This window comes from Rhinoderma darwinii, chromosome 3, assembly GCF_050947455.1.
Source record: "Rhinoderma darwinii isolate aRhiDar2 chromosome 3, aRhiDar2.hap1, whole genome shotgun sequence".
Lineage (NCBI taxonomy): Eukaryota > Metazoa > Chordata > Amphibia > Anura > Rhinodermatidae > Rhinoderma > Rhinoderma darwinii.
The window spans coordinates 4,376,046-4,403,302 of NC_134689.1; the positions used below are offsets into that span (position 1 = coordinate 4,376,046).

At 48.7% G+C, this 27,257-nt stretch overlaps 1 protein-coding gene and 1 long non-coding RNA gene across 6 annotated transcripts in view; one reads left to right on the forward strand and one right to left on the reverse strand.

Moving 5' to 3' along the window:
• Positions 1–1,116: 1,116 nt before the first annotated feature.
• The window catches only part of ERC1 (ELKS/RAB6-interacting/CAST family member 1), a 77,466-nt gene continuing 51,325 nt past the window's right edge, over positions 1,117–27,257 (forward strand). For 3 of the 5 annotated variants that reach the window (XM_075855706.1, XM_075855710.1, XM_075855711.1), the window contains exons 1-11: positions 1,117–1,530; positions 4,169–4,243; positions 4,688–4,843; positions 8,630–8,797; positions 9,399–9,566; positions 11,843–11,980; positions 12,066–12,206; positions 12,395–12,535; positions 12,703–12,735; positions 15,963–16,156; positions 22,635–22,770. In XM_075855706.1, the coding sequence (XP_075711821.1) occupies positions 1,123–1,530; positions 4,169–4,243; positions 4,688–4,843; positions 8,630–8,797; positions 9,399–9,566; positions 11,843–11,980; positions 12,066–12,206; positions 12,395–12,535; positions 12,703–12,735; positions 15,963–16,156; positions 22,635–22,770 (1,758 nt within the window). In that variant the 5' untranslated portion in view covers positions 1,117–1,122. The remainder of the gene's footprint in view (positions 1,531–4,168; positions 4,244–4,687; positions 4,844–8,629; positions 8,798–9,398; positions 9,567–11,842; positions 11,981–12,065; positions 12,207–12,394; positions 12,536–12,702; positions 12,736–15,962; positions 16,157–22,634; positions 22,771–27,257) is intronic. The other 2 variants (XM_075855708.1, XM_075855709.1) reach the window with 2 other exon arrangements.
• Positions 1,922–26,074, reverse strand: LOC142748600 (uncharacterized). The gene is made up of 4 exons (XR_012882275.1): positions 25,868–26,074; positions 12,861–13,005; positions 4,149–4,275; positions 1,922–2,266 (listed from the first exon to the last, which is right to left on the reverse strand). It is a non-coding gene; the product is annotated as an uncharacterized LOC142748600 (long non-coding RNA).

A 27,257-nucleotide genomic window follows, 5' to 3' on the forward strand; every position in this document is an offset into this window, starting at 1 on the left:
ATCTTGTTACATCCTTTCTTTTACTCCAGTCACATCTAGAGCTGTGTTCAAAATTGCGCTGTCTGATATTTGGAGTATTTCACTGCTTCGTCACTAGACGCACATCTGATGCCATGGCTCTCCCTACGATGCGTTGCACTTGGTTGTTTTCACTATGGTCCATTTTTATTATTCCTCCTCTACATCTCCCACTATACATTACAGCTGGGTGCCACTAAACCAATAGGGGGCAGCAGTGAGATGCTGTCCCAGAGCGATGCGGAAATCAACAAATTTGGAATTGGAGCTTTGGATGTGAATGGAGTATAATATAAATGGACACTTCCTGCTCTGCTGCCGTGTCACCGATATAATCCTGTGATTTTATTTTTTTTGGAATGGGGGGGTGTTACGATTTTTCAACGTTTTTTTGAGACGTCGTTTTCCGTCTGTCTTATATCCTCACCCCAAATGAACCCGTGCGCTGTGCGGCGAGGACATTGTGTATTCCGTCCAGATCTCTACGATATTTCTTCTCACATCCCCCATTATCCTCCCCCTTGTTGTTGGGGGGGGGGGGGGCGGTCATTGTCCCGCAGTCTGGACGAGCCGCTGGGAACCTGCGATTTATAGTCTGAGACGTGATTGTCGCGGGGATAATACGGACGGGCGCTGAGTTATGGCGCGGAGTCACAATGAAAACCTGCATCACAGACCGCTGCCTCTTCTAAAATATGAGGCCGTACGTTATCGCCATCTGCGGCAGCTTGACATAAGAATAGTTGCCAATGGCGCGGTGGGCGGGGCTCCAGCTGTCTCCGTTGCTTTGCTGCCCTTTGGAAATGCCACCGACTTGTCTGGTAATAAAATGTGTCTGAGCCAAAATGGCGACAATCTGGTGTCGTCTGCAGCTGTCGCTTTATTTTTATTGGTCTTCTACGCGGCAGCAGATGCCAAGTGACAGCCGCTACTGCCCGTCATTACATTGTCCGTAGGGATCGTATAAATGGTGTATAAATCTCTTCTAGTTTCATTGCTTTTCTAGTTCGCTGCCTGTTTGTGTCAGTCTTTACTGCCGCTCTTGCATTCTATTCATGTTTTTCATTCATTGTTTTTTGGTTGTTTTTTTTGCAGCATCTACACATGACCATCCAAGCGCTTCAGGACGAGCTCCGCATCCAGCGAGACCTCAACCAGCTCTTCCAGCAGGACAGCGGGGGGCGCTCCAAAGAGGTTTTCGCCTCGGAAATAACCGAGGAAAACTTCCGCATCCTGCACGCCGAGCACGACCGCCAAGCCAAGGAACTCTTCCTTCTGCGCAAGACGCTAGAGGAGATGGAGTTACGGATCGAGACCCAGAAACAAACGCTGAACGCCCGGGACGAGTCCATCAAGAAGCTGCTGGAGATGCTGCAGAGTAAAGGGATCTCATCCAAGGTCATGGACGAGGACCACGAGCGGACACGGAGGCTGGCGGAGGCCGAGATGCACGTCCACCACCTGGAGAGTCTGTTCGATCAGAAGGAGAAGGAGACCAACATGCTGAGAGAGGTCGTTACTGATTATAGGATATACTCCACTCACAACCAAAGCTGCATTCAACTTCCTATTGGCTGCCATTACCGGAACAGTGTAGCCGAGCTCCCATAATACACTGCACACAAAAACAAACCTACGTTATCCCACAGTTATTTTTGTCTTTTCCGACTTCAGACTGTGCAACACTCTCCTGTGTGAACACTACGTCTCCCGCAATGCACAACAGCAGAGCATGCTCTTTATAGATACTGAACTAACAGGGAAAAATGGGGTCTTATGATTTATACTAACTGTGACTGACAGGATTGTGAATGCAGCTCTGGTTGTGATTGGAGTATTAAAAAAACAAAACAAAAAAAAACACCATGGCTTTGCCTGTCGCAACCAATCAAGTTGCGGCTCTTCTTTTCTCATTGGTTTTTATTCGCACCCTCTACAATATACGGGCCGTGGAGTGATGGTCACCGCCTGCACCTGGTCATAGTCGCGGCAGTGTAAGGGTTAATGCGCCGGTGTCTCCGCAGCTCCACACGCGCTGGGTACATGAATCGGACGGCTACCTTCCTGTTTCCAGGGAGACGGTTGCCATGGCTGCCGTGGGTGTCGGATAAATGCTCTCGTTCGCTGTAAATAGTTTTTTGCAGAGAAGACAGCGGCGGCGGCGAGGTCTGACGGGGAGAGTCCCGGACCGCGGGTGATACGCTGCGCTGGGGGAGGGGAGAACTGGACCGTATTAACCCCCTCACTGCTGAAAGAAAAATATATATATAAACATATTATATTCTGTATCTCATCTAGTTTAAGGAGCATTTCCCCTTTAAGAAAAAAAATGAAAAAATCCCCCAGTTTATCTGTTTCTTGGAAAGCTGGATGATTACCGCTGCAGCTCTGGTCAGGTGGTCACCCAGCTTTCCTAAATGGAAGATCCTCCTCGTTCTCCTGCAGAACGTTTCCCCTGTGCAGAGTTGCTGCATGTAACTAATTAGATGAATGTTTTCAGGACTCTGGGAAAGTTGGGTGACAGCCATGTTGGAGCTGCAATGCAGATATATAGATCATCGCCCAGCTCTTCCAGAACATCCACCCTCCCCCACCCTGGTCAGAGCCTTGTTTCGGGGGCCGCTGTTACAGCTCCCATGTATTCTCCCGAAAGAGAAGTTTACCCTAAATATCGGCATTATTGGACTAATGTGCTGTTCAGGAGCTTTGGAAAGCTGGGTGATTATCCAGTGGGAGCTTATTTGGGAGTCATTTTTGCTGTCACCCTGCTTTCCCAGGGGCAGATATAATTGGCAAAGTTTATTTGGCAACATATAGGCCACAGTTACATCTCCTACGAGGATTGTCACCCAGCTTTCCCAGACTCCTGATAGTCAAACCGGCTTCTTAATACAGTGACGCAGGAGTGGGGATAAATTAGAGATTTGCCAGGGTCTGGGAAAGTTGGGTGACAATCCTCACGGGAGCCTTAGGCTATGTTCACACGGAGTATTTTGGGGGAGGAATATCTGCCTCAAAGCTCCAAACGGAATTTTGAGGCAGATATTCCTCCCCCAAAATACTCCGTGTGAATAGCAATGATCGCGCCGTTTTTCGCCCGCGGCCATTGAGCGCCGCGGGCAGAAAACACGCTTTCTCCTGCCTCCCATTGAAGTCAATGGGAGGTCGGACGCGGAAGTGCCCGAAGATAGGGCATGTCGCTTCTTTTCCCCGCGAGGCAGTTTTACTGCTCGCGGGAAAAAGACGCCGACGCCTCCCATTGAAATCAATGGGAGGCGTTCTCGGGCCGTTTCTGCCGAGTTTTGCGACGCGGTTTCCGCGTCAATAAACTCGGCAAAAGACCCCGTGTGAACCTGGCCTTAATGGCAGTGATGTTTGCTGTCACCCAACTTTCCCAGAGCAAGGAATGTCTAAATAGATTTGTTAGTGCCTTTATAGATGAGCAGATTATTTGGGGCTTTAGTGAAATGCTCTCCCCAGGTAATTGGGCCCCGGGGTCGGTGCCTGCACTTGGTAGGAGCCCGTCCATTACATTTCTTGTATTGTAAATTCTGGCCCCTGTAGCTTTAAATGTGAGTGCGGTCATTCCACGAGATCGTGACCTCTTACTAGACTGCGTAGTCCCGGTCCCTATGGGGCCACCAGCACTCTATAGGGTTACCCTGAGCCTGTGCAGGACTCCAGGCTTCCATCTAGTGGACGGGACGGGGACTGCAGCATCCGGCCAAACCTGAGATAGTTGCTCAATGGAAATGACATGAAAGAATTGCGCAGTATCTCCATGTGGGGGCGCCGTTCTGCATTGTGGGATCGGTGGGCACCTATTAGGCATTGCAGTTGGACAGCGGGCTCTCCCCCTCACCAGCCTGCGGAGACTAGCCGGACATGTGACTTCCCTCCGGTGAGGAGAGGGTTAATAGCGATCTCCGGATTCTTTCCTTCGCCGCGAGTAACCTGCAGAGTGGATCTCGGCCACATCCTGCCCGAAGGGAGAGCGAGCGGCGTCCGCTCCTGGCAACCATTCTGTCGTCACTCTGGGGACGTCCCCGTGCGGCGTCTGATGGCGTCTGTCTCTGGGGTCGGGTTTGCGGTGCTGAGGGGCGGACGTCTCCCCTCCGTTCCTGTCTCACCTGTGTCATTGTCTTCACAGGAACTCCACCGCCGCTACGAGAACGCTCCGGACTCCACCAAGACGAAAGCCCTGCACACCGTGATCGAGATGAAGGTACGAGGACTCCCCTCCCCCACCTCCGAGACCTACAATAAAGAACGGGGAGAAGGAGCAGATCAGGGTCCCTGCGCTCTCTATATATAGATATGTCTGTCACTTGGCGGGCGCGGTCACCGATGTAAGACGACGGGTGAGGAGGTATCCCGCAGAGAATAGACCTGACGTCTATAGGACTGGAGCTTCTTAAAGGGAACCCGTCACTTACATTTCTCCCCATCTGAACTAGTGGACGCAATTCCCCCCCAATCGTGAGGACTGAGCGATCAGCCCCCTAAGATCAGGGCTCTAGAGTCGTGTGACCCCTCTCCGCTCTTTCTCGGATTGGTTGGCCGTGAGGCCTGGTTCAGTCTCCTTGCCCCAGGTTGCTGTAGCTCCGTCCTCTGCTTGCTGGACATGAACGGTCGTCCCGGGTGTCACATGACTTTGCCTATTTTCTAGGACTCCAAGATCACGTCCATGGAGCGCGGCCTGCGAGATCTGGAGGACGAGATCCAGATGCTGAAATCTAACGGAGCGCTGAGCACGGAGGAGCGGGAGGAGGAGATGAAGCAGATGGAGGTCTACCGCAGCCACTCAAAGTTCATGAAGAACAAGGTAAGTCTGACCCAGCGCGGCCCTATAGCCGGAGCCCCCCAGACCAGCAACAGGACCCTATAGACTGCGTGTATCTTACATAGAGACCCTTAAAGAGGCAGCGTAGACATAATGAGGCCCCACCCCCTCCATATAAAATAGCAGGTGCTGCCTATTACCAAAGCCTCATGACCAATCAGAAGGAAGATTATGTTCAGCATTCAATTAGCATATTAGAGGTTGCACCCCCGAGGTCTGGAATCTGAAAGATGAGAGCAAATGTGCCGATAGTGAACAAGCAGGGGGTGCTGGAGACTTCTGAATCCTACAGAATAGTGAGTGCAGCTCTGGAGTATAATACAGGATGTAACTCCGGATCAGTACAGGATAAGTAATGTAATGTATGTACACAGTGACTCCACCAGCAGAATAGTGAGTGCAGCTCTGGAGTATAATACAGGATATAACTCTGGATCAGTACAGGATAAGTAATGTAATGTATGTACACAGTGACTCCACCAGCAGAATAGTGAGTGCAGCTCTGGAGTATAATACAGGATATAACTCTGGATCAGTACAGGATAAGTAATGTAATGTATGTTCACAGTGACTCCACCAGCAGAATAGTGAGTGCAGCTCTGGAGTATAATACAGGATGTAACTCAGGATCAGTACAGGATAAGTGATGTAATGTCTGTACACAGTGACTCCACCAGCAGAATAGTGAGTACAGCTCTGGAGTATAATACAGGATGTAACTCTGGATCAGTACAGGATAAGTAATGTAATGTATGTACACAGTGACTCCACCAGCAGAATAGTGACCGCAGCTCTGGAGTATAATACAGGATGTAACTCAGGATCAGCACAGGATAAGTAATGTAATGTATGTACACAGTGACTCCACCAGCAGAATAGAGAGTGCAGCTCTGGAGTATAATACAGGATGTAACTCAGGATCAGGACAGGATAAGTAATGTAATGTATGTACACAGTGACTCCACCAGCAGAATAGAGAGTGCAGCTCTGGAGTATAATACAGGGTGTAACTCAGGATCAGTACAGGATAAGTAATGTAATGTATGTACACAGTGACTCCACCAGCAGAATAGTGAGTGCAGCTCTGGAGTATAATACAGGATATAACTCAGGATCAGTACAGGATAAGTAATGTAATGTATGTACACAGTGACTCCACCAGCAGAATAGAGAGTGCAGCTCTGGAGTATAATACAGGATGTAACTGAGGATCAGTACAGGATAAGTAATGTAATGTATGTACACAGTGACTCCACCAGCAGAATAGTGAGTGCAGCTCTGGAGTATAATACAGGATATAACTCCGGATCAGTACAGGATAAGTAATGTAATGTATGTACACAGTGACTCCACCAGCAGAATAGAGAGTGCAGCTCTGGAGTATAATATAGGATGTAACTCAGGATCAGTACAGGATAAGTAATGTAATGTATGTACACAGTGACTCCACCAGCAGAATAGAGAGTGCAGCTCTGGAGTATAATACAGGATATAACTCAGGATCAGTACAGGATCAGTAATGTAATGTATATACACAGTGACTCCACCAGCAGAATAGAGAGTGCAGCTCTGGAGTATAATACAGGATGTAACTCAGGATCAGTACAGGATAAGTAATGTAATGTATGTACACAGTGACTCCACCACCAGCAGAATAGAGAGTGCAGCTCTGGAGTATAATACAGGATAAGTAATGTAATGAACGGGGCTTAGAGGTGGAGCTACACTATTAAGTTAAAATTTTGAAATCAGAGCATTTAATCAGTGGCTTCTAGATGTCCATCACGGGTTATCCTGGTTGGTGTGAACACTTCTTGACGGGCTACACGGCGACTTCTGTCACTCACGATTTTTGATACATGACCGTTGCGCTACGGAAGCCTCCATAGGAACGCATTGATATAATATTTTGCGCATTTTTGCTATGTCTGGAAATGAAGCGACCAGAATCTCAGTGTAGCCCTGACCTCATGGGTGAATTTAGTGGTGTATTACCGTATGTGACCATCAGGTGGCAGTGCGGTACAGCTCTCCTCCCTTCTTCTTGTATTTTGGGGTGACAGTGGCGCAAGGCGTGGGTCACATCAGACTTCTCCTCAGAAACAGAATTTAGAGAAATATTGTAGATAACAAGATTCTCATATTTAGTGTTATTATAATAATCTCCAACCTCGAGCATGCTGGGAGTTGTAGTTGTCACAACATTTGACGTTTCAGACGGGGTCACTGTGTTGGGATGCGGATATTTATGCGATTCCCTAATATCGTCATCCAGAATGCCTCCAAACTGGCCCGCACGTCACAATCTGTTTCAGGGTTTTATTTTTTATTTTTGAATTTTCCTGTCTGATAACTGAGAGCAATAGCTGACACTCTACCGCAAAGCAAACTTTCAATTATTATTCGTTCTTGGTACTTAAAGGCTTGTCAACTTTTACATCATCATCGTGTAATGGAAAGTTCTGCTGCTTGCCAATATACCTTGTTTCAAGATCTCTGCTTGCTGTCAGCGAATAGTATAATTAATTTTGTACAGTTGTGCTTTCCTAGTCTTGCTCAAACAGCTGAGGTTTTGCAACAATGTGTCAGTGCAGACAGTCATCCGCAGACCAAATCTCTCTCCTGTCCTGATCTTCAAGCTGATAACTCTCGGGGTGTCAGCGTCTAAATGTTAACCATACACTTTCCCATTCACTGATAGCAAGCAGAGATCTCGGAAACTGTGAGAAGTCTTAACGTAAAGTGGATTAGAAAGTTGCAGCATATTTTGTTACACAATATTCCTGCTTTATTTACATAGGACTGCAGAACACGTCTCTGTGACGGGCGGTCTTAGGGTGGAGTTCCCCTTTAATATGGGGTAATCCTCCTGGAGCTGCTGCATATGATGTGACTGAGTATTGTGTTCAGTGTCTTTCATCTGCTCAATGTCCTGACAGGTAGAGCAGCTGAAAGAGGATCTGACCGCAAAGGAGTGCCAGGCGGAGGAGCTGAGGAATAGAGTGTCAGCTCTGCAGACGGAGCTGTCGGGTGTAAGGCTGCCCGTTGTCTGTCCGCTGGCTGTCTCTTCCTGGCAGTCTGCGCTGCCGCTAACGCGTCACTCACACCAATCTCCACTCCGGGATCAGCCTGTCGTATACTCGGGGGGCGCGGACCCCTAAAATCAGGAAATCCCCCGGAAATAGAAGTCGCATTACGTCCTTTCTAAATTCTGTTTCTTAGTTATATCTGCATCTGGAAAAGCTGGGTGATTATCCATATCCTTTCACTGAAGTGTTCACTCAGCTTTCCCAGATTCCTGAATGGTTACACAGTCGCACTTCTTATATTTCCACGTTCGGGAGTGGGTGACAACCAATATGGCCGCCATTACTCCTCCCCCGTGGGTTGGTCTCCAGCTTTCCAGATTACTGAATGGCAAATCGACCTGGAATCCACGATGATTCGGGAGAAGGGGGGGGGGGGGTTTCACTGCACAATTAGGTAGATCTGCCGTTCAGAGGCCTGGGAGAGCTGGGTGACCACCCCTGTGCAGGGTGTTGTGGTAGCGGTCTTCATGGTCACCCAGCTTTCCTTGTATCAGATGGGATATTTTTAACCCCTTGATAGCAGAGAACGTCTCGAGGACTTGTATTTATGGGGGATGTGCTCTGTTTGGACTCAGGTTTATGTTAGTCTCGGTTTTACGGCGGTTTTATCTGGCGCTGGGAGCGGCTCGCACGTCTCCCGCCTCAGTCTTGTCTTTCTGACTGGTGTTGCCCCCTGCAGATCGGGCAGGTGAAGCAGGAGCTCTCCCGGAAGGACACAGAACTGCTGGCCCTGCAGACCAAGCTGGAGACGCTCAACAACCAGTTCTCTGACAGCAAGCAGCACGTGGAGGTCCTCAAGGAATCCCTGACCGCCAAGGAACAGCGAGCCGCCATCCTACAGACTGAGGTGAGGAGACGACGTAAAAACCAGGAGGAGAGCGGGGGATGGGTTACTGGTGGGTGGAGTCAGATGGAGACTTTTATCTAGTGGGTGGAGTTAGAGGGCTGTACCAATAATAATAGTTGGTGGAGTTAGAGGGCTGTATAGGTTAGAGGGCTGTACCAATGAGAATAGTGGGTGGAGTTAGAGGGCTGTATAGGTTAGAGGGCGGTGCCATTGAGTATAGTGGGTGGAGTTAGGGGGTTGTATAGGTTAGAGGGCGGTACCATTGCGTATAGTGGGTGGAGTTAGAGAATTGTATAGGTTAGAGGGCGGTACCATTGGGTATAGTGGTTTGAGTCAGGGCTGTATAGGTTAGAGGGCGGTACCATTGAGTATAGTGGGTGGAGTTAGAGGGCTGTATAGGTTAGAGGGCGGTACCATTGAGTATAGTGGGTGGAGTGAGAGGGCTGTATAGGTTAGAGGTTGTGTATACCCTAGAGGGTGGTATCATTGAAGATAGTGGGTGGAGTCAGAGAGCATGTATCGGATAGAGTGCGGTACCATTGAGAATAGTGGGTGGAGTCAGATCACACGTGTTGATGGAGCGGTCGTTGTTCTTCTGCAGGTGGACGCGCTCCGTCTTCGGTTGGAGGAAAAGGAAACGATGCTGAACAAAAAGACAAAGCAGATCCAGGAGACGTCAGAGGAGAAGGGAACTCTATCCGGGGAGATCCACGACCTCAAAGACATGCTGGACGTCAAGGAGAGGAAAGTGAACGTGCTGCAAAAGAAGGTGGGTGGAGTAAACCATGAGCGGCGGGTCCTGAAGACCATCATGCGCCCCCCATCTTACCCCACATATACCGCGCTGAGGGGACAGGTGCCCCCGGGTTGTTTTCTGTCAGCAGTGGGAAGTATTAGGCATGTGCAAGTTTTCGGCCTCTGGATATAAACACTGTTTCTATTCACTGACAGAGAGCAGAGGTCTTTAAAATGGTGAAAATTGAAAAAAAGAAACAGCAAAGTACATAAGAAAGTCGCAGAACGTTTCATTATATAATGATTGTGCTTCCTTTACTTAGGACTGGACCGGCCCTTTAATGCTTGTATATTGTTTGTCGCAGTAATTGCTGGGGGCGGCCGCACCTATGGAAGTGTAATAAATCTGACAGACCCCAGAGTTACAACACGATCCCTCCATACTCAATGAGTAGCATGTCAGCTGATTGCCTGGGGTAGGAAAACTAGATTGTAAGCTCTGCTGCCGGTCATGTCCAGACGTTACTTATACAGGATCAGGATTTCTGGGGACCGTCAGTATGTGGTGCAGTTCTGTGCTTGGCCAGTAGATGGCGATCTCTGATCACATTCTCTATGACATTGATTGTACCTGATGGAGACGTCTCAGCTGTTAACGGATCTTCTAGTCCTCCAGCGTACAACGCTTTGCTAAAGAGGAGTGATGTGACCCCATTAGCTAAATTCTCTAATAGGACGTCTGCACAGGGGTTATTCCTGATCCCTGTTATGGGGGCCCTTCAGTCTCCCCCTTATTGAGGCCTCTCTCCATCTCTTATCACAGGGGGTTAATTTCTATCTCTGACTTCTGTCCTTGCTGCAATAGATATCAGCTCTCCAGGTACTGACTGCTGAGCTATACACAGCAGCCAGTAAAAACGAGTGGAGCTGCAGTGTAAATCATGGTGGCAGTGCAGAGGAGCTGGATTTGAGACTACCTCAGTCTCCGCACCCGGTGTTCCCGCCCCCGCTGTTAACGGTATATATGACCCGCGGACTGTATCATCGACCCCCTCACGTCTCTACACTTCCTGTCACTCGTCCCATTAGGGATTAATACAGGCGTCTTCTCCCCAGTCTGATGTGGCTGATAACAGGGAACAATAGATGGCATTTATATTGCAGCTATTTCATCAGACTTTGTAATGAATAATTATTTTAACCTGCTGTTTAGTAACTGGCAACCTTAATATGTTCAGGCTGTTACATTGTAACGCCACTCATGCTCTGCAGGCGACTTGATCCATGATGGTTTGGAGATTGACAGGTGATTCCAGGCGTTGGCCGGCGGTATTAGTAAGAAACTGAAGGAGATTTTCTAGTTTTCTGTGAATAATGAAAAGTTCTGCAACTTTCTTTGAGGCTTTTCAAGCAGAGATCTTGAAAACGATGAGGAATTCATGCACAGTCAGTGAATAGAACCCTCTCCTGTTGCTCACACCTCTCGTTACAGTGCATCGGAGCCTGTCAGCTGTGTGAACAAGACACGATCGTTATGGTTTTCATATTTTGAATGTAAACTTAAATTATATCTATTCACTGTCAGCAAGCAGAGATCTTAAAAGCTATAAGTAACTGAAATCAATAGTATATTCGAAAGCTGCAGAACTTTTTGGTTCTACCATAAATAAGCACAAAATCCCCAAAGATAGAATTCATGTCCGGTTTTGTAGGCGTTGCCCTTTAAGCTGAAGGTGTCGGCAATGAAAGGGTGTGCAGAACATGTAATAACCACACTCTACCCGCTCTGGTCAGGTGATGGGCGGGCGGGCGCAGCTGCCCACAGTCTTGTTTCTTGACCCTTCAGACAACAAGGGCGTCTTGTCTCGTGGGATTTCCTGCGACTGACTTTTACCCTGAAAGGGCCTTTTTTTTTTTTTTTTTGGGGCTGTGGGTATTTTTGGGTTTTCGGCTTATCCTGTGTACACAGAAGTCAGTGACCCGACCCTGTTGTGGTCAGAAGGTCGCAATAATTAGAGGGCGGCCGAATTCTGAGAGCGCCCTTCATCCCGCGTGTCAGGTCAGGGCGGCTCATCACTGGTGGCGATGCCTGGTCACCCAGGACGGGCAAGAAAACATGGAAGTGGGGTATACGGGCACCCGCCAAATCCAAGGCTTCACTGTGCCCCCTGCTTCATTTACAGCGGTCACTTTCTGGATTATCAGATGCCGTATTACAGGGGGTTTCTATAGAAACATTGCGAGTGAATGAAGTTTGGGCAGGAATGTTTTTGGGGCCCTCGTGTTCTTTATACGATTTGTCTCTTCCAGATCGAAAACCTTCAGGAGCAACTGCGGGATAAGGAGAAACAGCTGAGCAGCTTGAAGGAACGAGTCAAGTCCCTCCAGGCGGACACCAGCAACACCGACACTGCCCTGACCACCCTGGAGGAGGCGCTAGCGGAGAAGGTGAGGGGGGGGTGGGCGGTCGTAGATGTATTTTTTGGGTCCTTCGGGAAGCGTCGAGATCATCAATATCTTGTCTGTTACTCAGGAGAGAATCATTGAACGTCTGAAAGACCAGAGGGACCGAGATGAGCGTGAGAAGCAAGAAGAGCTCGAATCCTACAAGAAAGAGTTAAAAGACATGAAGGAAAAAGTCAGCACGTTACAGGGGGACCTGTCCGAGAGAGAGGTGGGGGACCTGCGGTGCCGTTCAGGGAAACTTGGGGGCTCGTCCGGGATATGATGCAGTGGGTTGGGTTACAGCAAAACGGTCGCTGTGGGTTTCTGTTCATTGTGTTTATGAGTTTTTAGTTATTTTCAGGACATTTTGATCAAGTCTTGGTGTTTTTTTTCTAATGTTTTTGCTTTTCTGCGCAGTCGTCACTATTGGATTTAAAGGAACACGCCTCCACCTTGGCGTCCTCCGGCCTTAAGAAGGACTCCAGACTGAAAACCCTGGAGATCGCGCTGGAGCAAAGGAAGGAGGAGTGGCTGAAGCTTGAGAACCAGCTCCGGAAGGTGAGGAATTGTGGGTGATATCCAATCAACCAATCACAGAGCTGGATATTGGCTCCTAGGCTCGTCAGCCAATCACCTCACTAGATTCTATCACTAATATCCGCCCGTTACGTAACATTCCCTGTAGCTTCTGTTTTACTTCAGTTTGTTTCTTGTCCTTATCTCAGCAGTCAGATGGGTCACAGCACGTCGGAAAAGCCGTAAGTCACCGCCGCATGAAGACCCGTGTGATGCTGCCGCCCGCATGTTCCTCCTCTCCCACATTCATTGAGCTCCGTCCATGCTGCTCCCCAATATTAATAATGATAAATTAAATTATTTTTACCTTTTCCTCCAACCTGAGGGGGCGATCAGTCTCCACATCATCTTCCCATATGCGGATGCTCAATTCTCATTCCCTCCTGCCATGAATAGGCGCTTCCCTACATTCTCCCATTGATCGATCAATTCCCAGAATAGTGAGTGCAGCTCTGGAGTATAATACAGGATATAACTCAGGATCAGTACAGGATAAGTAATGTAATGTATGTACACAGTGACTCCACCAGCAGAATAGTGAGTGCAGCTCTGGAGTATAATACAGGATATAACTCAGGATCATTACAGGATAAGTAATGTAATGTATGTACACAGTGACTCCACCAGCAGAATAGTGAGTGCAGCTCTGGAGTATAATACAGGATGTAACTCAGGATCAGTACAGGATAAGTAATGTAATGTATGTACACAGTGACTCCACCAGCAGAATAGTGAGTGCAGCTCTGGAGTATAATACAGGATATAACTCAGGATCAGTACAGGATAAGTAATGTAATGTATGTACACAGTGACTCCACCAGCAGAATAGTGAGTGCAGCTCTGGAGTATAATACTGGCTGTAACTCAGGATCAGTACAGGATAAGTAATGTAATGTATGTACACAGTGACTCCACCAGCAGAATAGTGAGTGCAGCTCTGGAGTATAATACAGGATGTAACTCAGGATCAGTACAGGATAAGTAATGTAATGTATGTACACAGTGACTCCACCAGCAGAATAGTGAGTGCAGCTCTGGAGTATAATACAGGATATAACTCAGGATCAGTACAGGATAAGTAATGTAATGTATGTACACAGTGACTCCACCAGCAGAATAGTGAGTGCAGCTCTGGAGTATAATACAGGATATAACTCAGGATCATTACAGGATAAGTAATGTAATGTATGTACACAGTGACTCCACCAGCAGAATAGTGAGTGCAGCTCTGGAGTATAATACAGGATATAACTCAGGATCATTACAGGATAAGTAATGTAATGTATGTACACAGTGACTCCACCAGCAGAATAGTGAGTGCAGCTCTGGAGTATAATACAGGATGTCACTCAGGATCAGTACAGGATAAGTAATGTAATGTATGTACACAGTGACTCCACCAGCAGAATAGTGAGTGCAGCTCTGGAGTATAATACAGGATATAACTCAGGATCAGTACAGGATAAGTAATGTAATGTATGTACACAGTGACTCCACCAGCAGAATAGTGAGTGCAGCTCTGGAGTATAATACAGGATATAACTCAGGATCATTACAGGATAAGTAATGTAATGTATGTACACAGTGACTCCACCAGCAGAATAGTGAGTGCAGCTCTGGAGTATAATACAGGATATAACTCAGGATCAGTACAGGATAAGTAATGTAATGTATGTACACAGTGACTCCACCAGCAGAATAGTGAGTGCAGCTCTGGAGTATAATACAGGATGTAACTCAGGATCAGTACAGGATAAGTAATGTAATGTATGTACACAGTGACTCCACCAGCAGAATAGTGAGTGCAGCTCTGGAGTATAATACAGGATATAACTCAGGATCATTACAGGATAAGTAATGTAATGTATGTACACAGTGACTCCACCAGCAGAATAGTGAGTGCAGCTCTGGAGTATAATACAGGATGTAACTCAGGATCAGTACAGGATAAGTAATGTAATGTATGTACACAGTGACTCCACCAGCAGAATAGTGAGTGCAGCTCTGGAGTATAATACAGGATGTAACTCAGGATCAGTACAGGATAAGTAATGTAATGTATGTACACAGTGACTCCACCAGCAGAATAGTGAGTGCAGCTCTGGAGTATAATACAGGATATAACTCAGGATCAGTACAGGATAAGTAATGTAATGTATGTACACAGTGACTCCACCAGCAGAACAGTGAGTGCAGCTCTGGAGTATAATACAGGATATAACTCAGGATCAGTACAGGATAAGTAATGTAATGTTTGTACACAGTGACTCCACCAGCAGAATAGTGAGTGCAGCTCTGGAGTATAATACAGGATGTAACTCAGGATCAGTACAGGATAAGTAATATATGTATACAGTGACTCCACCAGCAGAATAGTGAGTGCAGCTCTGGAGTATAATACAGGATATAACTCAGGATCAGTACAGGATAAGTAATGTAATGTATGTACACAGTGACTCCACCAGCAGAATAGTGACTGCAGCTCTGGAGTATAATACAGGATGTAACTCAGGATCAGTACAGGATAAGTAATGTAATGTTTGTACACAGTGACTCCACTTCTGTATAACCCGGGGAGGCCCCCTCTCTTGACGTGCCCCCTCCTCTACCTGTGTACGTGTCTGTTTGATTCCCCTTCGGAGTGTGAGGTTCTGCCTGTTTGATGACCAGTCCCTTGTGGGCTTTACTTCCAGGGCGGCTCTGGTCATCTCCATCGCCCTGTGATTAGTCCTATGTGGTTTTTGGCCTTCCTGCCCTCGTCCTGTTGACGTGACCTCGCCCTGGCAGGCAGCGACACAGCAGACAGTGTGTTGTGGATGGCGGGACGGTGCCAGGTGTATGGGACGAGCGCCTCATGTAAACAGGCGACTGTTAATTATCACCCACGGCAGCCGAGAAGGGGGAGGGGTGGACTGAGTACCATCTGCCCTCTGGACCCTGCCAGCTGCGCGCAGCCACCCGTCCTGTCATGGAAAAGTGGTGTCTGTCGTCCCCGGCTTCGGGGTCTGTGCCTCAGCCAGACCTTTGGGCGCAGTCGTCTTGTGCTCACCCTATTTCCATCACGACGCTGCGTTGGCATGTGGACCAAGTCCCAGCGAGATGAGCTCATCCTCGTCCGGCCGCTTCTGGGAATATCCACGAACGCTTTTTATTAACGAGCGCCCCCGACCGTAGATATCCCCAGTAAATCGTCACATTGCTAAAGATGGGTGACAACCAATATGGCTACCTTCATAGGGCTTGTCACCCAGCTTTCCAGGCCCCCTGATAGGCAAATCTACCTCGCTATGCAGGGAATGAAACCCCCATATCTGTACATAACCAGGCAGATTACCCAGCATCCTCCTGTGCCCCCTCAGCCGCCCCTTCTTAATGTCCCCTGTATAATATTGCTGTTATCTCTTGTCAGGCGCACGAGACTGCACAGGAAGCCAAATCCAGCCCCGAGGTGAGCGAGCGGGTCCAGCAGCTGGAGAAAGAGGTGGCGAAGCTTCGGGAGGAGGCCGGCAAGTCCCAGACGGAGGTGGACCGGCTCCTGGAGATCCTCAGGGAGATGGAGAATGAGAAGAATGAAAAGGATACGAAGATCGCCGAGCTGGAGAGGTGAGGACGGAGGCAGCAGAATATGAGCGCGCACTGGTCACGTCCTCCACTAGAGGGCACTGTGCTCCTCTATACATTGCATTATTGGGTTGGGGGTCTCGCGTGATCCCGCTGTGATTGGATATTCATTCTCCTCCTCACCCCCTTAGTCTGGCATTGAATCGCTATTGGCAGAGGTCTCTTGGTTTGATGATGAATGGTGGACGGACGAGGGTCCTAAATATTCAACTTCTCCAGTATTGGGGTTCATGTCAGGTCCCCCATTGTATAGGTCATACACCGCGCCTCTATATATAGATGATAGGACATCAGTGCACCAGACGTCTACTATGGAGACCTGGCCCCTCAATAATGAAGAACCCCTTTATATAAAGAAGCGCAATCCTTGTATAATGGGACGTTCTGCCACTTTATAATAGATTTTGTGTTTCAATTTCTCTCAATTTAACGTGTTTAGGATGCTTGCTGTCAGTGAATGGGAACATTCTTGTGACATCCAGATGCTGAAAACCTGTCCTGATCTAATACTTCTCACAGCTGAGGGTTTGTTACAATTGTATCCGGTCTAGATAAGCGTCTGTGAGCTAAAAAAAAACCTGTCAGGACAGGTGAAAGACTTGTCCTGCTGATATGTGTTACAATGTGTTAGTGCAGGTAAAATGTATCCGTGTGGAGTCCAGGATGTTTATTTCACAGAGGATTTTCTAGACTGGATACAATTATACCAAACCCTCAGCTGTTAGTAGTATTAGGTCTGTACACCCCCTCCTGACCGAGCCCTGCTCACACGGCTGATGGGCTTGTTACAATGTAGATTCCAGCTTCTGGTGTGTTTAGCTCACAAAGGATTGCCTGCTCTGATACACTGCAACAAACACTCAGCTGTGGCAGCAGGACTAGGTTCCTGGGATTTGCCATAAATGTCTGATAGATGCAGGTGCCAGAGCGGAAACCTGCATCTAACTTTAGGACGGGGGTCACTGTTCTGCTCTATAGGAGTTACGGCCACATTTGCATTCATTCTACGCCTGGATGCGGTGGCCAGGGGTCGGGTGACCTCGTTCTGGGTCCCGAAGTTGGTACCCACATCTATCAGACATTTATGGATTTGCCATAAATGTCTAAGATGGGAATACCCCTTTAACGTGGCACGTGTTTTCCGCCATTACATATAAACAAAAGTCCCCATTCACTGACAGCAAGCAGAGATTTTAAAAATGGTGAGCAAATGAAACGCAAAGTCTATTATAAAGTTGCAGAGCTCCTTATCATACAATGATTAACCCCTTAAGGAAGGGGCTTTATCATTCATCACATCCAGGTCGGGACAGACCATTGTCATGTGACGTCCCCCTCCCCCGCACGCAGTGATTGTAGATATTATTACTACCTCTGCTTTGTGTCTCTTTATATTAATCCTCTGTCTGTGTTCATTAACTGTCTCTTTATCTGACTCTCTCTTGCTGTCTCTTTCCCGGATATGCGGCTGCGCTCAGTATGACATCCAGGTGAGTGCGCGTCTCGTGTTTTGTTGGCTTCGTCCTCGCTCTTATATTGGCCGACGACGTGGCGCTGGGTGCGGCGGGTACCTCATACTCCTGGAGCCGCTCCATCACCACCCCACAGGGGTTGTCACCCAGCTTTCCCATGATTGAGTATGGAATCTGCAATGATTTGACCCCCAGTCCCCGATCTTGACAGACGTGCCGTTCAGGTGCCTGGGAAAGCTGGGTGACTATGCCTGTAACGGCGACCTTATGGTTTGTCACCCAGCTGCATTTGCGTGTGTTTGGGTCTTTTTAAGGTGGTGTAATAAGCGCTCTGCGCCTTTAAGAGTTTGTGGGTTTCTGTATTGTGGGGGTTCTGGGTCGGGGGTCTCGTCGGGTCGTTGGTAGTCACTGAAGGATTATAAGAACGTGACGCTTCTCCGGCTCCTGGGATTGTGTGAGGAGGGGACACAAGGCCGAGACGTGTCAAGTCTGGGGGGATTTATACCTCAAAGCCCCCAAGATGTATACAGAGGGGGGAGGGGGGACGACAGCTGCCGGCTCTGAGGGGGAGGGGTGTCATACACTTATTAGGGGGGGTGACTTCATTATACTGGATTTGTAGAACTTACAAGTTCTCGGCCTGAGTGTTGGATCTACATGAGACATCGACGCTGATAACGTGACTTTATCATCATCACCTGTCCCCGCACGTCCGTCCCCCCAAAATCTGGAGCCTTAAAGGGGGATTCCGGATTAATCCCTGTATAATGAACAGTTCGGCAACTTTCTAATATATATATATATATATATATATATATTTATTTATTTTTTTACATTTTTTTTTAAATTTTCAAGATCTCTGCTTGTTGTCAGTGAATGGAAACATTTAAAATTACATCCAGAGACTGAAATCACGTCCTGACCTAACACTCCCCAGGCTCCGTTCACATTTCCGTTGCAGATCCAGTCCAGACACCCTGACAGGAACCGGACAGAACCCATTAAAGTTAAAGGATTCAGTCGTACGCCGTTGGTGTCTGTCAGTCAACGGATCCGGCACTTCCGTTTTTTCCGTTGTTTTGCTCCTATGACGAAGCAGAACGACGGAAACCAGAACGCAGATGTGAATAAAGCCTCGCAGCGGAGTGTTTGTTACAGTTGTATCCAGTCTCGATAATCCTCTGTGAGGTAAACACATCAGCAGCACAAACCTCTTTCCTGTTCTGTCGGTTTGTTACAATGTCTCAGTCTGGAGTCCGGAATGTTCAGCTCAGAGGATTATCTAGACTGGATACTATTGTAACAAACCCTCAGCTGTGAGAAGTAATAGTTCAAGAATATTCCTATTGACTGAGCAACACAAATCTCTTTCCTGTTCTGTCGGTTTGTTACAATGTATCCGTCTGGAGTCTCGCATTGTATTTCTTGTCTTCTACCCGGCCCAGGTTCAGTCGTATCTGTTTTTGGGAATGCTGGGTAACAGTCAATATGGCCACTGTGCCGCTCCTCACATTGGTTGTCACCCAGCTTTTCCAGACTCCTGAATGGCCGATCTGCTGATAACTTGATCTGAGTGAATTAAAGACGCAGGTGACCGGCACATCGTGGTCATGTGACACATTAGGACCCAGCATGCCCCTGGCACACAGGTGGGCACATCATGGCGTTCTGCCTGGCACATCCATTGACCGTCCTTGTAGTATTATTATGGGATGTGAGGCTACGTTCTCGCCCGCCGCTGGTCTTGATCTCCGTGCCGGGGGTCTCAGGGTGGGTCCCTTCATTGCTGCGATGACAGGTGTGAGAAGGATTAGAGGACATTCCTGGGCACGGCTGGATTACCCGGAGCTCCCGGTCATTAGAATCTGTCGCCCCTGATAGTTATCTGCTTATAATGACCCCCAGCATGACAGCCCCCGCTAATCTCGCCACATCTGGGCTCGCGTTTCACTGTGTGTCACTTTGTATACACGTCCATTATCCCGGCTGTCTCACCACCATTAATGAGGCGGCGGTCGCTAATCTCCGGAGTCTCACATAAAACAAACCGCAGACGACACGGAGGCCGGAGACGTCGTCACTGTCCGGTGTGGTCAACGGCGTCCGATGAACGGAGACGCTGGCTGCACAATATGCGCCATTAGTGAGAGGGTCCGCGTTATACAGCCAGTAATTTTATGATAATTCAACCTCTAGGGGGCGCTGTTATTGGTACTGCCCCTTGTATGAGATAGAGATGAGGGCCGCTGTGACAAAGCTTTTGGGTTTGGCTGAACTCCATGTCAATGAATAGACAACCAATGACTTCCGTGGCCCAGGCTTATATTGGGGGGTTTCTATCATACATGTATGCAGAGTCAGGTGCCCCCCCCCCCGCTCCGTGCAGCGTGACTCCAGGGGGGCCGCGGTCGGGACATTTATACATCCGCTGCTCCTGGCCCGGCATGAAAGACTCTGTTATCTGTGCGGTTTCTTCTCGGCCTCCGCTTTATGTATTTTGGTTTTCTCCCAAACCTCATACTGATAAATGAGCGGCGGGGGAGAAGCGGCGTGACGACCAGCGACCCCTCATCCTCATTAATCAGCGTGACATTCTAGGGAAAATTTGTGTTTTGGGGGATTTATAAATATAAAATATAAGAAAAGTAAGAAAACTCCTCCTAACAGTCACCGGGGGCTGGCCAGGGGGTTGTCAGATGGGGTTCCTAGTGGTCTTTGGGGGTTGCCAGCCGGAGGCTGGTCTGGGGGGTTAGGAGTTGTCAGCCGGAGGCCGGCCGGTTGGTGTGGAGTTGTCAGATGGTGTTGGGAGTTGTCAGCCGGAGGCCGGCCGGTGGGTGTGGAGTTGTCAGATGGTGTTGGGAGTTGTCAGCCGGAGGCCGGCCGGTGGGTGTGGAGTTGTCAGCCGGAGGCCGGCCGGTTGGTGTGGAGTTGTCAGATGGTGTTGGGAGTTGTCAGCCGGAGGCCGGCCGGTGGGTGTGGAGTTGTCAGATGGTGTTGGGAGTTGTCAGCTGGGGGCAGTACAATGTGGGGGGGGGGGGGGGGGGTTGTCAGCATGAAGCTGGGTTGGGGAGGTTGGCTATTAAGGGAACCATCTTGGGCGATATTAATGGGTGTGGCCCCCTCCCCCGGTCTCCTGCCCTGAGGCTGTATCGGGGTCTTTTATACTGCTCTGTTATGGGGTGTCCTGTAGATGTCCCATGATGCAGTGCAGGATTGCACCCCCTCGTTAGTCTATGGCCCCACACATCCGTCTGTCAGCAGCCCTTAAGTTGGGGGCACGAGGAGACCCCAGCTGAATACCCGGACCCTTGTATCTCAGGAGACCCCCGACACCCACAATAGGACAGTGCTGGAGACATAGGGGTCAATGGCGGGTTTGTCAGCGGGTTCACTGGAGGCTTGTGCTGAGTTGCGGCTTGTTCTATGTGATTGTCGGTCACCCATTGTGTGGGTCCCGCGCCCGGCGCCCCTGGATGGTTCTGTATGTTCCCAAACCGTCAGCAAACCTTTTGTGTGGAGGCGAGAGGGTCACCGAGTCCCAGCGCTGCACTGGCCGCCCCACTAACCCTTTCACTGCCTTGTGCCTGACCATGGGGGTGGGGGGGGCAGCTGTGGGATAGGGTTACCTGATAACTGGCAGTCCCATGCAATTTCTATTATTCCCTATGGGAGAAAATAACCATGCTTGCTTTGCTGGTGGCATAAGACTGGACAAACCCTTTAAGTGACAGTGAAGACGGAAGTCTTGTACCCCAATGACTCTCATAGACCAGGGCCCCCCAAAACTACCAGCAGCCGGACCACATTATAAAAACAATTATTCTCCAGTCACAACCGGAGCTGCGTTCACTATTCTGCCACCTGGCACTTGCGATCTGTCAACATTGTGCTGACGGACACACCCCTAAAAGCTGAACAGTTCCCATGATACCCTGCACCCTGCTTCATTTTGGAAGATGTCTGGTTTAAAAACTGTCTCCCGCAATGCATTGCAGCAGGGAATGTGCTGTACATAACCTGAACCAGCAGGGGGCAGCGGAGAGGTGTGGAGTTCCGTATCCTGAAATAGGAGATCGCCAGAATTGTGAACGCAGTTCTGGATGTGACTGGAGAATAAGACCGGATAGGTTATAAGAGTCGCTCCTCACCGGTCGGGTCCGCCTTTTTCGGCTCACCCCATAGCAGGAGCTATTCTCGCCCGTTATATGGTTTATGTAAGGGTGTGAGAGCGGGCAACACGGGGGCTGGGCTCTGTCCAGTGGGGCGGCTGCAGCGGCCATGTCTGCTAAATTTTACTCGAGTTGGCCTAAGCTCACAGCCGAAGCTTTATATCCAAACCTCTGCAGTCCATCTGTACCCCCATCACTGTGTAAGTCCTTGCGCCCCCAACACAACTGTCCTAGAATAGCCCAATGTCTCACTTCAGCATAAAGTAAGTACACCCCATCATGGCGGCGGAGCTGTAAGAATTTGCTTTCGCTGACCATAAAAAAAAATTATTTTGTACAGTTGATAAACAATCGATTTTGTCCTCTTTAATAAGATTTTATCTGTTTCTGGGAAAGCTGGGTGACATCCAAGATGGTGGACATCGTCGCTCTCACTCAGCTTTCCCAGACTCATGAATGGTAAATCTGCCTGGTTTTCCTGCAGAACAGCGGTGGGGGTTGTATTTCTTCATTACTGGGGAGAATTGCCATTCAGGTGTCTGGGAAAGCTGGGTGACAACCCTTGTGGAAGTTGTAATGTCAGCGTGGCCGTCACGTGAGCCCCCAGAGGGGTAGTCACTCGGCTTTCTTAGCTTCCCGTGGACTCATCGGTCATCACCCAGCTTTCTTATTTCCCCCGTGGACTCCTCAGTAGTCATCCAGCTTTCCCAGAAGCTGATAGGAGTGTTGACAGAAGATGCAGTGTGACAAGACGCCTTCACAGATCATTTTTGCCGACGGATCTTCACACGTTTTACTTTTTTTTTTTTTCTCTTCCAGGCAAATGAAGGATCAGAATAAGAAGGTGGCGACGCTGAAACACAAGGAGCAGGTGGAGAAGAAGAAGAACGCGCAGCTCGTGGAGGAGGCGAGACGCAGGGAAGACAACCTGAGCGACAGCTCCCAGCAACTGCAGGTACCAGAGGCTCTGACAGTCTGCAAGCTGCTCCTGACAGAATTGTGGTTCCCAGCAGCACAGAGTATTTAAGGAGCAGGGTGTTCTGATTATGTCTGGTCAGTGAATGCTTGGTGCCATGATGTGAAGAGGGGAATGGGGACAAGTGGTGACAGACTGAGAGTAACATACTGGAAGGAGCAGGGTTCCCAGCGGTACAGAGTATTTCAGGAGAGGAGTGTGCTGATCTTGTGGGGGGGGGGGCAGCGACGTGACCGTGTCATGATGTGAGGAGGGAAATGGAAACAAGTGGGAGGTTACAGTCTGAGAGGTACATGGTAGAAGAAGCAGAGTTCTTAGCAGCACAGAGTATTTCAGGAGAGGAGTGTGATCATCTTGGGGGGGGGGGTCACTAACTTGTCCGTGTCATGATATGAAGAGGGGAATGGGAGAAAGCTGGTGGTGACAGACTGAGAGTAACATACTGAAAGGGGTCGGATTGTTAGCAGCACAGAGTATTTCAGGAACGTGTTGATTTTCTCTTTTGAACAAATATCCGCTATGGCTTTGCTCTGATACATAAATCCTCCTTCAGCTTCCTGCAGTTTTCCTCGTATCAGAGTCTGTTATAATGGGGTCTCTGTGTGGGGCCTCGGGGGATATCGGAGGGTCCTCTTTATTCCGGGACCTCCTGATCTCTCGTGTACAAGAAAACCGGAGCAGAATATTTTCATTTGTAGATGAGACAGCGCCCCCTCCCCTTCTCCCCTCGCTCGGGGTCTGTGGTGGGCGCTTTGTGGAAAATTCATCCCTCCTGGAGGACGCTGCTGGCAAACCGATCCCGCAACCTGAGCGACCGCGCCAAACACGTGTGCAGTCCGGACGAGCAGAGGCCGCGGCGTGTTGTTGCATTTCTATACACGCCCCACATTATACAGGGAGGGGGTCACCCAACCCCCCGCCACCCCGGTCTGACCACCCCTGGGGCATTGGCAATAGTTGCTCCTCAGGGTCAGGCCGAGCTTCCCTACTACGCCCGGGGAGGTAAACATCTGAGGGGCTCGTCGCACCATCAGGATACAGATTAAAGGAAATTCTCTGTTGGTTTTTGCTGGATTATCAATTTCAGAATCCTTGTTGCTCATTTTTGAGTTACTGGAAATTCCAGACTATCAAATTCTGGATTAAAGGAAGTTGTCATTTTGGATTTGAGGTTGGTTCATGCCGGACCATCAAGCGATTTCCTACCATCTCCACCTTACGATTCGTTTTCCTCATTGCCAAGATACCGGAAATTCCAGACTATCAGATTCCGGATTAATGGATGTTCACTGTTCGCACTGCAGTCGGTTCTTGTCAGTCCATCAAGGGATTTTTTCCGCATTTGGATTCTCTTTACTAATTGATGAATTACCAGAAATTCCAGACTATCAGATTCCGGATTAAAGGAAGTTCACAGCATTTATTGGTTTATATTGAGCTGATATTTTGCCGGTACAGAGTCATAGAGAACTTCCATGAGTGTAACATGAGTGTGGGAAACAGAACCTTGCCCTAAGAACTTACAATCTAATGCAGGAAATATCCCCTTATTTTTCCAAAAACCCCGAAATAACCGAGCTGCTGAGCAGGGATCGGCTCACGTCAGTGCATGTGGCTGTATATAACCGCCGCTATATATATAGATTTATATCTCTGATGCTCGCGCCAACAGATTTTGGGTTTGGGGTCAGTTCACAGAAAACCCAGATTTAGAAATTTTCTGGTCTTTGAGGTTTTGGCCGGAATTAATAGCACAATATTATAAGACCTCGGAAAATAAGATCAGCGTGTTCCTGCGCCGGCCATCTGCACGTATAAATACCCTCGCAGCACACTCCCTGCTCTGTCCTGACCGAGAGGGGGGAGGGGCAGAGACATTTGTGATCTGCAAAACCAAAGGACGGCGGCCATTAATGCCGGAAGTGACGCGTTTGTCCTTTGTGGTCGGCGGCTTCAAGCCAGGATTAAAAAATGAATTTTTTTAAGAGTAAAAAAATTTTTCACGTTTTTTTTTTTTTTTTTCCTCTTTTTTTTCAGTTTTGTTTATGGAAGAATTCCTACAGATACTTTGAGGTTTCTGCCTCTTTCTCGTTGCTTGTCAGTCTCAGGGTGGAAATATTTCAAGAACATCCCGAAGCCTTTCCTATTAGCGTCTGGCGGAGGGCAGCGACAGAGACTCCATTCACTGAGAGCGACGGATTAGGGCCCCTGAAAAATGTCTCCAATTAGTCAGCGGGGGCTCTCCGTGCCCTCTCTAAGAGCCTGTGATTTAGGTGCTTGGCCTCAGCGTCTCAGGTTGTTGTGTTTGGACGGATGAATTGGGGTCCCTGGGGGACGGTGGTTTTGGAGACGCGCCACGGAGCTCACTGAGGGACCTGCAGGCGGCCATCTTGGTTGACAGAGCTGGCTCGGGGCCACGGTGTCCGGCGCAGGGTCTGCGGTTTGGGCCATCTCCAGCCCGCCCAGCCTGTTTACTTTGGACAGACAGAGCAGTTTACTGGACGTCTCTTGTGTTTCTCCCGCGCTGCCCAGGAAGTCTCCGCGATGAGACCGTCACCCCGAGAGCGGCAGACAGCAGCTCGGATGACGTCTCGTCGGATGAATGCTACAACGCCGCGGTCTCCTCGGGATCATGAGACGCTGCACTCAGGAAAATGTTTGTTTCCAGGAATCTCAATAAATAAGAAAAAAAAACAAAAATATCCAAGAAGGAAAAATAATTTTCTCACTTTTTTCAGGATCTCTTCTTGCTGTCAGGAAATGGGGACATTCTTGTCTACATCCAGTCCTGTCCTACTTACACAGTTGCAGTTTGTTGCAATGTATCGGGGTAGTAACAGAAGATTGATACATTGTAGCAAACGTATCTGTGGGAGCAGAACACGGTCGGGGCGTTTTTTTGTTTTTTTTTATAGCCTTTTTGAACATAAGGAATAAATGTTTTTCAATTTACTGACAGCAAGAAGAGATATTGAAAATGGTGAGGAATTAAGATACAAGTTACATAGGACTGGACGAGCCCTTTAAGTTTGTTTTGTACACTCCCCCAAAGTGGGGTGCTATAATGAAGCCGTACCTAGAACCCGGGCGCCATATTGATTGCTGAAGGCGCTGGTATCACGTGGGATGGTGGGACTACTCCTGCCGTGTGGGGGAAGAGTTCCTTTGTGGGGAGGGAGGAGGGGGACCCTAGAAATAGCCGCACATCATCTACAGGGGAACAGGAAGCGGCCGAGACTCTCGGTGACAACAGCCGGTCCCACAGGATGACAGAGATCTTCAGTGGTCACCCGATGTATGGACAGACTGTTGCTAGGCAACAAGACAGGAGACTTCCATCCAATGTCTTCGGACGTCATGATGTCATTAAGAATTCACATGGTAAACTGGAGTCTCCCTTTAAGAGGGACACTGGTGGTGAAACGGCCTCCGCTGCTAGGCTTCATTTTGCGGCCCTTCCCCCGGTCCGGCACCATGTCTGGGGATTCCAGATAATTGGACGGTTCTCCGCTGACAAAGAGGAGGCTACGGAGTCCCTGGAGCTCGTCCCATCGTCCTCCTCCTCCTCTTCTTCCCTTTGTGAGATTAGGATCGGAGTCTGTGGCGCTGGATCATGTCAAGCAGATTAATGGAGGCGACGACAGGATCTAAACCGCGCACAATGGACTGAACCCAACAATAGGAGCCGCTAATAGGGGGCACTCACAATTTAAGACCCTAAAACCGTCAACCCCTCCACCCCAAACTTCCAGACCCTTCACAATTTATTATTTAAATTACAAAAAGCTCTACAACTTTCTTTATAACCCCCCCTTTCAATTCCGCACCATTTTTAAGATCTCTGCTTGCTGTCAACAAAGCGAAACATTCTTGGTTACATCCAGAGGAGGAAAACTTCTACAGATATAACACTTCTCACAGCTGAGGGTTTGTGCTAATGCGTCCAGTCTACACTGATACAATTGTAACAAATCCTCACCTTTAGGTCTGTACAAGGTTTTCAGCCTCTGGTTATAAACAAGAATCTTCCTATTCACTGACAACAAGCAGAGATCTTGAGAATGTTGAGGAATTGGAACAAAGTCTATTAGAAAGTTACAGACCTTTTCTTTACACAATGATCCCCTTCAGGTCGAGGCGTCTACGTCGCGCCGATCACATCAAGGATCATGTGACTCTGATCGGAAACAATCGCTGATTATAACAAGATTACGGGGGCTTTTTTTGGGGGGGGGGGTGGATGCTGCATCTCCACATCTCATGTTGCTTTCCCATTGGCCGCCAGATTTTGTTTTTGATGAGCTGAGAATTGTAGGACCCCCTCCTCCGCTTGCCCCCCGGTACCCCACACTAGAATCCATATGGTGTGAAGCGTGCGGTGAATCTTCGCTGTGCAACTCTTGCAGGACGACCCCAAACTTATTACTTTAACACGTCCACATTCGGCAGCCCCCCTCCCCCTCTTT